At 47.9% G+C, this 14494-nt stretch overlaps 5 protein-coding genes across 5 annotated transcripts; 3 read left to right on the top strand and 2 right to left on the bottom strand.

Moving 5' to 3' along the window:
- Positions 1-4129: 4129 nt before the first annotated feature.
- FPOAC1_011927 (uncharacterized protein) lies at positions 4130-5486 on the top strand (the record flags this gene model as incomplete). Its single annotated transcript, XM_044856294.1, has 3 exons — positions 4130-4233; positions 4287-5119; positions 5173-5486. The coding sequence occupies 3 exons, from the start codon at positions 4130-4132 to the stop codon at positions 5484-5486; spliced, it is 1251 nt and encodes a 416-aa protein (XP_044703607.1).
- Positions 5487-8183: 2697 nt separating this feature from the next.
- FPOAC1_011926 (uncharacterized protein) lies at positions 8184-9104 on the top strand (the record flags this gene model as incomplete). Its single annotated transcript, XM_044856293.1, has 2 exons — positions 8184-8472; positions 8545-9104. The coding sequence occupies 2 exons, from the start codon at positions 8184-8186 to the stop codon at positions 9102-9104; spliced, it is 849 nt and encodes a 282-aa protein (XP_044703606.1).
- Positions 9105-10286: 1182 nt separating this feature from the next.
- On the bottom strand, positions 10287-10707 carry FPOAC1_011925 (uncharacterized protein; the record flags this gene model as incomplete). The annotated part of the gene is made up of 3 exons (XM_044856292.1): positions 10287-10439; positions 10550-10560; positions 10614-10707. The coding sequence occupies 3 exons, from the start codon at positions 10705-10707 to the stop codon at positions 10287-10289; spliced, it is 258 nt and encodes an 85-aa protein (XP_044703605.1).
- Positions 10708-11586: 879 nt separating this feature from the next.
- On the top strand, positions 11587-12765 carry FPOAC1_011924 (uncharacterized protein; the record flags this gene model as incomplete). Its single annotated transcript, XM_044856291.1, has 2 exons — positions 11587-11703; positions 11764-12765. 2 exons carry the CDS (start codon positions 11587-11589, stop codon positions 12763-12765), a joined length of 1119 nt encoding a protein of 372 aa, XP_044703604.1.
- Positions 12766-12875: 110 nt separating this feature from the next.
- On the bottom strand, positions 12876-14168 carry END3 (endocytosis defective- protein; the record flags this gene model as incomplete). The annotated part of the gene is made up of 3 exons (XM_044856290.1): positions 12876-13597; positions 13645-13879; positions 13932-14168. The coding sequence occupies 3 exons, from the start codon at positions 14166-14168 to the stop codon at positions 12876-12878; spliced, it is 1194 nt and encodes a 397-aa protein (XP_044703603.1).
- Between the last annotated feature and the right edge of the window lie 326 nt (positions 14169-14494).

Genomic DNA, 14494 nt, shown 5'->3' with positions numbered 1-14494 from the left:
TAGATACCTTGATCCCCAAGGTTTTGCCTAGCACACAACTACATACAACAGCCCCTTTGGATTTGTGTCATTGACGGTGGCGATTTTGCTCAAGAAACGTGGATACGCAACCCTTTTGGTTCAATGGCAAATAGCTTAATGAAAGAAGTTCGGGAGAAGACGCATGGAAGCCATGGATGAGTCGGCTTAATGACGCATTGGCTCAATGTGGACTTTCAACGATTATTGTGCTGCAGCTATTCGTATTCCAATCAATGACGGCCCTTACTCCATAAGTAAGATTTACGCTGCATTCCTAGTTGGAGGTGCTACCAGATTCCGGCGCATTCAATGCATGAGATGCACAATGCAAACCCTGCTGTTTATCCTCAAGTTACGGATACGTCTAGGTGATGTTGAAACCCCAACGTCATCTATTGTTGTGGAGGGTTGAAACTCTAGTATCCAATAATGAGAGCATGCGTGTTGTTTTCGGGTGTTGCAGTAGGGCTAAGAAGTAAAATAGTAGTACCACATGTGGTCCAGTCAGAGTCAGCATTGCGCGTTCATTCTTTGACAAATTAATCACCAACGTTTATGGCGGCTATCTGGAGGTGAAGCGGAAGAGAAGAGAAAATTTTAACACCCATGTCAGTTCAGGTACCAGGGGTCTTGGAGATTCAACGGGTTTGCGCTTGCGGGCTTTTTTATCACACACCGCCGCTGTGGCTTTCTTCATTGAATTTTCGCCAATGGCTTGGCTTTGTTTTGATGCAAAGAAGAAACGGGATGCGCACTAGTACAACTTTGGGCGTGCCAGATCTCACGATCTAGGATTCACACCAGTTGGGCCGAGATGAGGCTGCATCACTAGCCATGGAACTGAACTGCAGTGGTAGTGGTGCCGAGACATGTCCGTAGTCGCAAAAATTTGCTTGCCTTTGCTCGGATTTTCCATCGCAGACACGGACACCTGATTAGACATATTTGCGACTCACTACCCCGTATATGTTGTTGTACAACTTCTCATTTGGAATTCAGTGGGTAGCTGCAGGCCCCCCTTGTTTGTCTCGACAATGAACGACTGTGCTCACTACAGCAAAGTCATCGTTCATCAAGCGTTGAAGACGATGTCTCTCTCAAACTCGAACATCCCAACATAATCTTGGACTAGTTATCCTATCTCTCGGTTCTACATAGTACAAGATGTCTCGGATCAAATTGCTCATACGTACAATGCGTTTTATCCAAGTGTGGATAAAACATTATTCATCGTCAATGTCAGGGTATCTTATGCAGGGCACTCAATCTCGGACGATTATCCATCAGCATGGGCCGATGAAGCGGATACATAGTACCTTTGGTCCGCGAGATCCATCTGCAGCAGCTATTTCCCCCCCTCTCTCCTTCTCTGCATGAGCTTGTATAATATGCTGTACCCGTCAAAATTTCGCTGGGCTCGACAATTCAAGCCCAGCGATGGGACTACCTCAGTCATTTCGTGTAACTGAAAAGTGTCGGTGAATTGCCCCAAAGTTGGTGCAAGGCGAACCCCGTGAGATGTGGGATGTTGAAGCAAGCGCCCTGATCAGCTTCTGGCCTGATCTTCAAATGCCCCAGGATTCGGATTTGGAGCTCTCCGTCCTCCCCAATCACAAGGCTTTGGTGCAAGCTACGCCTCCGTCTTGGGTACCTTAAATCGGCATATGAGCGGCAGATGGTGGGCGATCTTGCTACGTAGACCCCACGAATATGAAATGATGCCGTAAAAATCTTCCCACTTCCCCTCGTCTGTTTTGTTTTATTCCCCGTCCACATGTATGAATGTGGAAACATGCCCTATATCAATGTCTGGGGAATTTCATAGTCTGTGGGCAGGACCACAGCGAGAGGGCAACATCGCATGATGCTTGTCTGAAAACACCAAACTATACAGATATAATCGTATCATATCATCCATCCGGGGTACCATCCCCAACACTCAATGACAGACACAATCTGTAACCAGATGATATTGCGGTTCACTAACCATCGGTATTGCGGCATATGAACCGTCTACACGCTGCGGTTGCCTATCCGCTTTGTTCTCAAACTCCCCGTCAAACGGTTAAGAACTCAATCCATCCATATCCGGGAGGGATACAGTATCCCTGCCGAGAAGAGACTGATCGTCAATAAGCTCCTATCGCTATGTATCCCCCTGGTCCTGGACTACGTATTCTTATGATGTCAAGGGTTATCTGTAGAGTCTGTTGTACATATTGTGACTGTGATTTGCGACTTTAATAACCTTCTCCGGCAGGTTGTCGTAAGTTCATTGTGGAGCAAGATGGGCCGCCTCTTTAAATGATGTTCTCGCATGCCACGATCTGGTTCTTGATCAACTAATTACCCGTACTAACTGTGGTTATGTGACGTCCAGATTGATGATCATGATGTAAAAAGCGTACCTACCGGGCACAGTGCTGTTCTAGCCAGGTTCCGCGTACCGTCCGGGGTCGAATCAATGTTTTAGTTCTTGGTAGACTTGGAAGAGCATGGATCGGAGGCCCGCGCTTGGTCGATTCACTCTTGTGAATGCATCTGCTTCCCCCTGTATGGTCTTGTTTGAGCTTATTCTATCTGGAACCATGTCATCTACTGGCCAGGAATAGCACACAGCGTTAGATCCTAAAACCCCCCCGAGGCTTCGAAAACGGCGAAGGCTGATGGTGTCAAGACTCTTTCTTATATCCCCAACATGCTGAAGGGCCTGTCTACCTGTTGAAAGGGAAGGCTCTACTCGTAAGTTACTAGCAAGGGAAAACAATACTGATTTACACATGTGTCGATACACTATAAATCTTTTCAGTACGAAATAAGCAGTGATCTCAATACAATCCCAGAAATACAACAGTAACAGGAGCGGGTACATCTAAATGTGTAGCTTGTAGCAAATGAAGCCGCAAGCTGGGAAATTCAACGATAATACAACAGTGTCAACAGTAGTAAGGGCAGTAACTAGGAGCGGCACATAAAGGAGAGTTATGATAGCCCTCAGAAAGTGTTCACCTTATAGAGGCCACATTAGTCTTACCTATGTTACCTGCAGCTTCCTAGGTATGTAAGCTTTTCACATAGGTAAGTACAAACAGGAGCATCAGTTATCGAGCACGTTGTGCCCAAGTAGACCTGCACGGTTTTTTAAGATAAAAAATAAAAATAATCGACGAACGGCTGTATCAACTAACTCAACCGCTTTGACAAACTGGTACGATTATACAAACATGTTTATATGCCAAGACAGGTAGGAGGAAATAGGCCCAAAGAAAACACATGGTTCGTGTTTGGCATGCAAATGGCCTGGAGAAAGGAAAGGTTGTCAATGGTTCAGTTCTGCAGTGTTAATATGTCCATAACTTAGGGCTCGAAATTTACCTAAGTACACATGAGGGATGTGAAGTGAAGGGTCAAACATCGATCAAGTTGACTATAAATGCGTCTTTCCATCAAAGTTTTGTTGTTTTGAGGTTGATGTGCTGGACACGCATGGTATAGGGTAAGAATCCTTGAAGGGATGTGTCAGCCGGGAACGGACAATCTGCAGGCCGATTAATAACCTTTACTCACATACAGCAACCTTATTGGCCAACAATCTCATCGCGACTTCCACCTTAGCTTCACGTTCATTTTGATTGAGGCAAGTAGCCAAGCTTGAGTTTGGCTCATCATCAACCGTCTCGCCTCATCAATCGGCATTCCGCGCCGGGATCATCTCATACCGGAAGGCCTCTTAATGCAATCTCTTCGAGGTTGAAGTGCAAATCGTGGTGGAACGCAAAGTGGGTGAGATAACAAAGAAGGTTCAGGTAAGATCATATTTCTCGTGCCACTTTCTCAAATACACCCATCGGTACGTATTATATTGCACATAATATCTATCACTTTCATCATCGGCAAGACAGTTTGTTGCAGAATCGTTTTGCCAGTGAATTAGTATAGTGACGCTGACTGCTACGCTCACATCACTGTTTGATGGTATGTGAATCGATCTCAACGCTAACTACTGATATAAAGCAGCCCAGCAATTGTCTACATAAAAAAAAAGCATCTGACACTGAGACCCCATTATCGACCACGAAGTATTTTTTGGCGACACTGTGACTTCACAATGTCTGAGAACCAAACACAGGCCCCAACCCAGGAAGTCGACGTTCCGGCCGTGAAGGACACTGAGAATGTAATGGCTGATAAGAGGAAGCCATTCTCCTGGCTGTACGTTTGGCAAGTACCATCTTACTACGAATATGTGTTGATTACAGTGATAGAGAACCGCACCCGATCTTCGTCATCATTCTCGTTGGTCCCGAGGAAGCCCCCTTTGGAATCCAAAAAGACTTCCTCTGCTCTCGATCCGAGTTCTACGAAAAGCTCTTTTCCACCGCGGGACAAGAGGAGAAAATCGAGCACATTGTCAAGCTCCCGGATACGACGAAGGAAGTTTTTGGTCTCGCCCAGCACTTTCTCTACACAGACAAGGTCATTTCGGATGAGTCTAACGTGCCATCTTACGAGGCTCTTGTTGGTCTCTGGAAGTTGGGTCACAAACTCGGCATCAATGGGCTTTGTGACAAGGCTCTCAACGCTATGATCGATTGCCGTCGCATTACAGAGACAATCCCGGCTACACCACTCCTCATTCAAGTATGGAAAGACACACCTGAGGGCTCGTCGATTCGGAAGCTGCTGCTCTCATGGACTGCCGAGTATATGAGATCTTCGGACGCCAGAGCAGAGTTTGCCAAATCACTTCCTCAAGAGGTCCTCAGTGAGCTTGTTGTTACTATGAGCTCCTTCGACACAGTCCCTACGCCAGAAGAGCCACCTGCTGCCGTCACCCTCCCGTCAGTGACGTCTCGAAAGAACGTTCATTATCTCGAAGATGAGCCCGAAAATGAAGCGAAGAGGAGCAGGCGTGTGAGTGGTATCTCAGTCGGTACTCATGTGTCAGCGGATCGATCAATCAAGGCTCGTGGCTCTCTGCCTAAGCCTGCGCCTAGACGTAGGACCAGCGCAAATTTCGCAGAAGGCAAGGACTTTACTACAGCACAGAAGCTCGAGTTCTGCGCTGACCTGCTGACTCGCATGCTTTCTGGTCCTGGTTTGTTATACTGGATGTAATTTTTGGCATGATGAAAGCTGACTGCTACGTAGGGTTCTGGACTAGACTTGTTGGACCATTCAAAGATGCCGTCGAACCAGTTGAGGATGGCGTGCCAGACTACTTCGAAAAGGTCAAGCGACCCATGGATCTAAGCACGATCAAGTTCAAGATGGACCACAAAGAGTACAACAATGAGGAAGAGTTCTTGACGGATGTGCGTCAGATCTTCGACAACTGTTTCACGTACTGGAAGAAGGGAGACCCTATGTGGATTGCAGGAGAGAAGCTCCAGAAGACGTTCGAGGATAAATATTCTCATATGAACAAATGGATCTCTAAGATGGGTGGTGATGAGATTGAGTAGGCTGACTCTCAACTCCAGCTTGACAATAGAGGGACTCATCGTCGGGGCCGTAACAAGCCAGCAACACCTGCGGAAGAGTACCGCCAGACGTTGCCATATTGTCTAGCATGAAGATGACTCCTCACCACTTGTAGAATATCTTTTGGGCTATCTGTCGATTCGATGGGAACGAGGCAGGTGATGGGATAACTAACACAAGAACATGGTTAATGTACTTGTGCACAGGGTAATCAGTTTTCTTACAAGTTCCGTATGTGACCCATGGTTCAGGGGCTTGATCGGACACTGGAGTATGGTTGTTTAGAATGATAGTAATCTCACGAATATGTTGTACTCGCTGTGCTGTGTTTTCGCTAGAGCGTGAGCAAGGTCTTCGATCGGCGAGCTAGCTGATGATCCCAAAATTGACAGCGTCCAGTGGAATTAGACCGAACGCCAAGATGATATATGCAACGTGATCTCAAGAACTTGGGACGTAGGCTAATAATCTGCTTTATATTAGAGCATTTCAGGCGCGGTATTCCGGCGGTGAATCAGTTTGTACGTAGATGGGAGCAACTGAGGCTGAGATGTCGGGAGGATGCATGACAGGTAGTAAGTAAAGCAGTTGTTTCTCTTGGACGTCGACATAGCGTGTTATAACCCTGCCCAAAGATACGTGTTTATGTCTGCTTGTTTCGTTTAAAAATTGATAGTCATGCATGTAACCTTGGTCCGTTAAAAGATTGCTGCATGAAGCCGGTGATGAGTTGTCTGTGGGTTACAAAGTAGTTTCTGCATACATGTCTTGGCTGGGTACCTACCTAGGTAGTAGGAAGTAGTCAAGTACTAATCAAGAACAAGTGTTCCCTCACGACATCATCATTGAAGCTATGTCCTAAAAGCCACGTTCTGGTGTGATGACGATGTGGAGAGGTTAATCAATTAGTAAAAAATCTCACAGACACAATAAACCAAATAGCTTAGCTCTAGGTTATTAGTCTGGGGAACCGACTCAAAACACAGACCACGATGGAAATTAGGATTGCCACTGACGCTGCTGAGTCTAGTCACTGTACCCCTGTCGATTGACTGGTTAATCACGCATGACCTGGTCTTGTTAAATAACCTGAAACTCAGGCCGGCCAAGGAGAGACGAATGTTGTTGTGTGTCCTCGATGGTCGGTAACGAGAGTTTTTGGACAACAAAGTGTATTTCATAATAGGCGGATATCTTTAGTATGGGCCATGTAGTTAGTTGATGTTTTATTGATCGTTATATTTCTCTTTCATTATTCGTTGTCGCTCGAAAACTCCCGCAATGGGCGATACACATTGCCAAGGCTGGTTTGGTTCCTGCATCAGGTCCATGACTTAGCGCAACGGGCCTCGGCTAGCAACTGTAGCTCCCATGGAACTGGACCCCTGAGGCCACTTACCTGGACGGCTTCTGACCACTCAGCGAACATGATGGGTGACATGCCCCCGTGCGCAGGTCTCAGGTACTTGCCGTAAGAGGTAACCTCATCTTTTACTGTCTTTCTTTCCTTCCATGCAGGAACAAAGGAAAGAGACAACATTTGTTTACGTTAACGTCAAAAAGGAGAGTCAGTATGCCGCTGACAAAGGGCACGCCGAATTTCGCATTCTAGTTGGTCTTGTTATTCCCAAATTACGCTCTCTTAGACTTTAACCGAGTAGGGTCAGGCTTGGGTCTTGGGATGGAGCAAGTGGGCGGCTAATTAACCTCTAGAATCTATCAATTCATTAGTTTGTTGTGCTAATGAGTTGTCATTTGACCAGGTTGGTGATCACCCAAGAGGAATCAGGTTGAAGAATATCGCGAACAGTAGCGAAATCAGTTGAGCTGTGATAGAGCAGAGCTCTGTGCCTTGCTGATCTGAATAGAACTAATGTAAGGTGACAGCTGCGCCTACTCTTATATGCTATTTGTATAGCCCTACTTGAGTTTCAGTACAGACTCTTTGGCCATGTGTCCAAACATCTTTCTCGAGAGTTGTATCAGGTCTCGATTGCCTCTCGGCCGTAATGGGCATGGTGATTTTTCGAATTGTTCCCGGCGCGAGTAGGGATTGGTTATTGGTGGCGATGGAAGACAACCACGATGGATAGGTAGGTATGGGTACTATATGTTAAATTAAAAAAAGATGGATTAGGGGGTTCCCTTGTCCCTGTCAACACCGGGAGAGAGCTCTTCTGCATTGTCCTCCGTCTCGCACCAGCCTATCATGGTTACGGATCCTGTCCCCATCCTACCAGGGAAGGAAGGGTCAAGATTTTGCTTCCCGAGACGTCCTTCCTTGGCTTGGCGCGCACCTGCCCACATAGCCACACAGGTATTTACTTACATGAGGGCCCCCATCTCTCTCTACAACCTCATCTTTGGATCTTCCCTCACCATCCTCTTCGTCCGTCCTTGTTGTCGTCTTCGCTATCCATCCTAGAGAATCGTTATTTCATCGATACTCGTTCCGTTCTTTAACAACAACAACGAACCTATCTATTATTGATTCTAGTTTTGTCTAGTATCTTATTTCACTCGCTTGCTGCTCTGCTCACTCAATACGAAACCTTTTCTCCACTACCATTGTTATACCCTGTTTGTGGCTTTGTTCCTTGTCTGACTGATCAGATCGTATAAGCCAATTTCAGCTTCATCTTTCAAACCCCAGTCTTCCTATTTGCGTATTCGACAAGATGCTTTTCCGAACCATTGCCTCCATCACTCTCCTGGCTTCTGCCAGCAACGCCGCTTCTCAGTCTCAGGTCCAGCCTTACAAGCTGATCAAGGCCCCCATTGAAGGCCTTAGCTTCGGCCGTCGTTCTACTCCCGGATACCAACCCGACCAGTCTGTCTGCGGTGGTGGCGGCGACACTTGCGCCGATGCTTGTGGCGCTGGATTCGAGTCTTGCCCCTCTGAAGACAACCAAACCCACTGCTTCAACCCCACAGTGAAGCAGTCTTGCTGCTTTGACGGCACTGGAAGTAAGTTTTATGACTTGTTCATAGAGACATGCACATCATTGCGAACATCCTGAAGACTAACCATTTCTTCAGACTCATGTGATAAAGGCTTCTACTGCTCTCACGACACCAAGACTCAGACCTGGTGCTGCCCTGATGCTATGGATCTTGTTGAATGTGCCGCTGCGTATGGCGTAGAGGATGGCCTCAAGACCGAGCAGCTCTTGACCACCACTGCCACTACCGCTGCTGAGACCTCCTCTGCCGAGCCCACTACCACTGCTGTCCCTACCACGTCTGAGCTTGAGACTACCTCTTCTGAACTCGAGACCACTTCGACAACTGTCTACATCACCAGCACCTCCGTGGCCTCCACATCCACCAAGGCTGCCACAACTACTGTTGCCCCTACCACCGAGTCCGTCGTCGTTAAGACCACGACCAAGGCTGACGAGACCACCATCGCTGCCCCTAGCTCTGGCTACAGCACGGCCTGGAGTGGTTCTAACAGCACCATTGCCACTGCCGCTCCTACTCAGCCATCTGAATCTGCCCCTGGCCCTGCTGAGCCTTCCAGCATTAGCAGTGGTGCTTCCCTCACCGGCGTGAGCGCCATGCTCCTCGCTGCTGCTGGCGCCTTTGCCCTCCTCTAAATCTAGATCTGTTATGTTGAACATCGGCCGTCTTCGGAGGCCATTCAACACGGTGCCGATGGCAAATAATGAGTCTATGACGAAGAGAGCAACGGGACGTTTCATATACGGAAACACGTTCAAGAGGATGCTTGTCGGAGATTAAACCAGTGGTGCAATGTTGAGCTGCATATTCTTCTGATGAAATACCCCCTTTATCGAATACCCTTCAGTTTACGTACCACTTTTACCGGAGTTGAACGGCTTGGTGTTTTTTGGTTTGGAAAAGAGCACGGGGAGGATGAGTTGAAATGAAACGATAAACGCTCAGCGCTTGGAACATGAAAGGAAGCTACATTCTTACACTTGGTACGCGGTCTTCGTATACCTATTTATACCTTAAATTCTAGTTACTATTCGACACTGCGAGAGCTCAGTCTTGGCCTTGTACGTGACATCAATAATTGCCCCGGTAGACGATTTTACTCATCGTTGCACTCACTTCATAGTTATAAGTTTGTCGTATCTGTGAGCAAACTCTAATGTTTTTTGTAAGCACTTTTATATTGCACGGCAAGGACTGAAGATTGGACAGGCACTTCGAGGTGGAAGGATATGTTGAACATATCTACGATCATCCATAAGCCCGATAGCCGAGAGCCGCCTTCAAGGTTCTGGGATGATGCGAGCTGTTAGAGAAAGTCCATTTGAGTACTAATCAATAAGGAATACAACCGGTTTCCTGAAGGATAATTTGTTGTGTAAACTGCCTAGCGTTGGTATGCGCATGAGCTGCCTAATGTCAATGTTGGATCATAAAAGCAAGCAACACGACCTCCAAGTTTGAGTATAATCGACTGTCAGCTGTGTTGTCATCTGTGACCAGTAGTGAGACGGCGCAGACAACATCAGATCAAGGGGAAACAGCCTGTTCAGTCATTTGGCTTGTATGTTACGCAAACACAAGAGATAGCATGTCGGCAATACCAAATGACGTAAAACGAATGGGTATGATTTCTCCTCAACTAAGTATAATGTACGCTATCGACAGCGCAGGAATAGGAACCCAAAGGGGCTCTCCCCATTTCACTCGACCCAACATTTATAGGTTTCATATGCATATCGTTATTCCAACTCTTTGAATTAATTTCGTTTCATCGTTGAGAGTTTATCTATTTCGTATAGGATAAAAAGGTCGCACGTTTAAGCGCCAACAGTCTCGGGGACCTTGTTGGCGTCGTAGCCGTAGGTGCCCTTGAGCTTCTCGACGAGTTCGACGTACTTGGCCTGAGCGGCCTCAGGGGTGAGCTTGTCTTCCTCAGCGACCTTCTTCCAGGCGTTGTACTTGGCCTTGCCCTGGGCTTGGGATTAGTTTTGCCGTAGGATGTAAGGCGGGGGATATAGCTTGCCTTCATGTCGAACATGCCAGGCGCCGTGGCCTTGGAGAAGTCCTCGCCAGTACCGACCTTGTAGAGAGCTGCACATTATGTATTAGCTGAGAACATGGGCTCAGGGTGAATGGAGCTTCACCGTAAAGCTCGAGGAGCTCGGTGGGACCAGGCTTAGAGGTGAGCTTCTTGGAGTCCTCAACGGCCTTCTGGAAAGATTCACTCTGGGCGGACATGGTTATGGTATTGGTTGGTGATTGGAGAGTAGAGTAGGATTGGTGTAGAGTTTGGTTTGTTCCAAGATCAAGTTCAGGGAAGAAGAAAGAGGAAGAAAAGAGGTGTTGGGATCTAATGTTTGTTGAGGAACTTGGCTTCTCCCGGTGGGCGGGTTAAGTTATAGCGGGGTCATGGGACTGGATTCAGTTCATCATTAGGGAGGGGCACGGGTAGGATTCGATAGTGACGTCGTGAGCTTCTATTGGCTATTTTTTATTTGAGGGGAGCTTTTGGTCAGTGAAGGATTCGGGATCAAGGGACCTGCCGAGGAAGGAATGCTTATTGCGATAAATTTAAGAAGCACGTGGAAAACAGAACATGATGATGTATGCACTATAACTCGAATGATATCTTCAAAGAAACACACTTAGGACCCCCTTTCAGCATGATATTTTTCCAAGATAAAAATTAAAGAGAACAATTATCAATCGTATGGCTAATAGATGCATGTCGTCATTTGGGGTGACAGTTGGTAGAGTACAACAGCAGCATGGCAGCATGGCAAGACACTCACCTAAACTCGGTCGATATAAGAAAAGCTGCGATAGCTTCAATGAAACCTCAAACTCCAACAAGCCTGAAACCCAAGTCGTTGCGAAACACTCATTTGCTACACGACCTTGAACTCGTCATAGACACCGCTTTCCGAGACTATGGGGACGGAATAAACTCAGCTAACGTTATCTGCCGGCATGAAACCTGTCACTTCACATGTCTCTCCATGACTATCTATTATCTTTCTATTCCACAAGAACAACAAATAATTGAAGAAAATACGAAAAGAAACTCCTCACAAGAACAATCATAAACTCTTACTCCCTTTGAATTGATCCGTCAAAATGACCAAAACTGTAGTTGTCTTGGGTGGGAGTTTAGGCGGTATGGCGGTCACTCATCAGCTTCTCAAGTACACGCGGCCTCGTCATGAAGACCTTAAAGTCATACTTGTTTCCAAGGTACCTACTCATACTGAACTCGGTGAACATTTGTATTTCAAACAACTGACAGACTCACAGAACAGTCATTTCTTCTGGAACCTGGCTTCCGTCAGAGCCATCATCCCAGGTGCTATAAAAGACGAAGAGATCTTTGCACCTATTGAACCTGGGCTGGACCAATATCCTGCTGGAAGTGCCCATTTCATCGTCGGCACAGCATCGGCCGTTGATCCTGAAGCCTGCACCGTGACCGTTGAGCCGGAGACTGGGGCCAGCACGAAGCTGAAGTATGATCACCTTGTCATTGCTACTGGTGCCGAGACCATCGATCCGTCACTCCCATGGAAAGCTTCTACCTCACATGAAGAGCTCGTAGCCAGCCTTCGCCGCACTGCCGACAAGGTTGAGAGAGCCACACACGTTGTTGTCGCCGGAGCCGGAGCCACAGGCGTTGAGCTTGCGGGCGAAATCCAATTCGCCTACCCTTCGACCACTGTCCTGCTGATCTCAGCCGACGATCAGATTCTAGGAGGAGACCAAATCGCCGGCCGTGCTGAATCCGAGCTTCGTCGCCTAGGCGTTGAAATCCGTGCCGGCCTTCGTTCCGAAGAGACCACCGAACTTCCTGATGGCAAGACTCTAGTCAAGCTATCGAATGGAGAGACCATAGTGACAGATGTGTTCCTCGCAACTATGGGACTACGGCCGAACTCCGGATTTCTACCCAAAGAATGGCTCAACGAACATGGCTACGCAGACGTGGATGATGAGTTGCGCGTCAAAGCTGCGACTAATGTATGGGCAGTTGGAGACGTCGTATCTAAGCCTCGCGCTGGTTTCTTGATTACCGAGGCACAGGCAACTGGTGTTTACAAAAACATCGATCTTGTTCTAAAGGGTAAGGAAGCCCAGTCTGTGAGTGGTCCTCGTGTGGATGCCTTTTTGTGCGCAACCGGTCGAAGTCGCGGAGCTGGAAGGTTAGGCAAAGTCCCTGTGCCATCGCTAGCTGTTTGGACGGTCAAGGGTCGAACGTTGGGTATTGAGCGGACGAAAAAGTACGCCACTGGGAGTATGTGGTGATAAGAAGTACTAGGTAGTGGTGTAACGCCTGATATCCTATTCAAGAAAGCGCCATGATATTCCTACAAAGAAAACGCAACATGCCCGCTCCGTAGTCTAATTAAATTCGCCTATCCTCGCTTCTCGTCTTCAATCTCCCTCCGGATTTCTGCGAGAACTTGCTCGCGCGTCCTCAAGTGAGTCTCCAGACCCTCAACCTGCTCACGGACCGTCTGGAGGTCCTCCTGTATGCTCTTGAGACTTCCCCCGGCCGCGCTCTTGCCAGTTCCCTCCTCTAACTCCCTGAGCTCTCTCCGCTTGTATTCCAGAAGCTGGTCTAGTTCCTTCTTAACAAGCGCAGGCTTAGAGTCGCGTTTGCCACCTTTCCGGCGCTCCGCGATCTCCTCCACCTTCTTTACCTTGTCCTCAAGGTCTTGAAGCTTGCGCTTCAAGCGAACCTCCTCCCAATCTTCCGTCTTTTCTGTTGAGAAGTCCGTGCCTGCAGTCTTGAAGCCGCTTCGGCCCAGGCGCGTTAGGTACTGGTCACCGAACTTGGCCTTACGGCCGGTGCTGGTGGTATCGTCCGCCTTGGTGGCCCATCGCGAGTTGGCGCCGGTTCGTTGGTTGTCAACTTGGTAATCGATCTGGTTGCGCTCAAAGCTGGAGCGAAGAGAAGCCGGAACGGCACGCGGGATTCGAAAGCCCTCGTGTCGGTAGTTGAGAATATGTAGGAAAGCAAGGCATGCATCCTTGTTGATGGTCGATTGCGCCGAAGGGTTGATCAAGTTCCAGGCGGATCGAATATCGGTATCGGGGACATCGAGGGACTCGTATAGATCACTAAGCGCATTGACTGGTGTTGTTAGCCATGTTTTCTGTAGTTGAGATCCGTAGACATACAGTCAACCTCGCCGCGCGCATTTCTGTTCTCTTGGTAGATCTGTTCATATTTGGACTTGTCGGCAGGCTTCATATACCACTCAAACCCATCCTTGAGCCCAAGATCTTCCGAGTCATCCTCAACTTGTTCGAACTGCACCTGCTTTCCCGTGATTGCTTGAGTAGCTTGCACCAGATGAGCCTTGGACTCGGGGACGAGCCAATCGGGCAGTGTCGTCGGCACATCCGCGTATTCCTGAAATATATGAGCAACTGTATAGTAGATTCGTTCGGCAAATGTATCATACTCCGTTTAAGATATCAAAGATGATGCGCATAGCGACGCAAAACTCCTCGAAATCAAGGTTTCCATCATTATCGACGTCCGCGAGGTCCCATACTCGCTCCAGTTGATCATCGCGCAATCCACTGTTCTTCAAAACAGGAGCAGCTTGTTCACCTGTAAGAAACTTGCCGCCTCCTGTCCGAGTGGAGAAGATATTCCAGTAGGTCTCGATTTCCTGTTCTTCAATCTTGGGCGCCATGATTACGCCTGTGGGCTCTGGACAGCCTGGTAAAAGAGATTCAGAAGAAAGTCAAGAAAAGGAGCGCGTATCGTTTGAGAGACAGGGAAATTATCGCAATCGTTTTGGCGGCGACCGCAGAGTAAAGATTAATGGAGAGGCGACGGGGCCGGATCCTGAGGGTTGGTAGGTAGGTAGGCAAGGTAACGTAAGGTAAGGTTGAGCGAGGTTGAATGACGAAGCCGTAGCTCTCCTCTCCAGCCACTTCCCCTGATGGATGCCCTGGCACCTGGCATCTGCAGCCCCCGCTTAGCCAATATCCAAATTAGCGCATAATCTTACTGGGC

This window comes from Fusarium poae, chromosome 4 (genome assembly GCF_019609905.1).
Source record: "Fusarium poae strain DAOMC 252244 chromosome 4, whole genome shotgun sequence".
NCBI lineage: Eukaryota > Fungi > Ascomycota > Sordariomycetes > Hypocreales > Nectriaceae > Fusarium > Fusarium poae.
The sequence above is the reverse complement of the archived record's forward strand: the minus strand, read 5'-3'. Positions and strand labels throughout refer to the sequence as shown.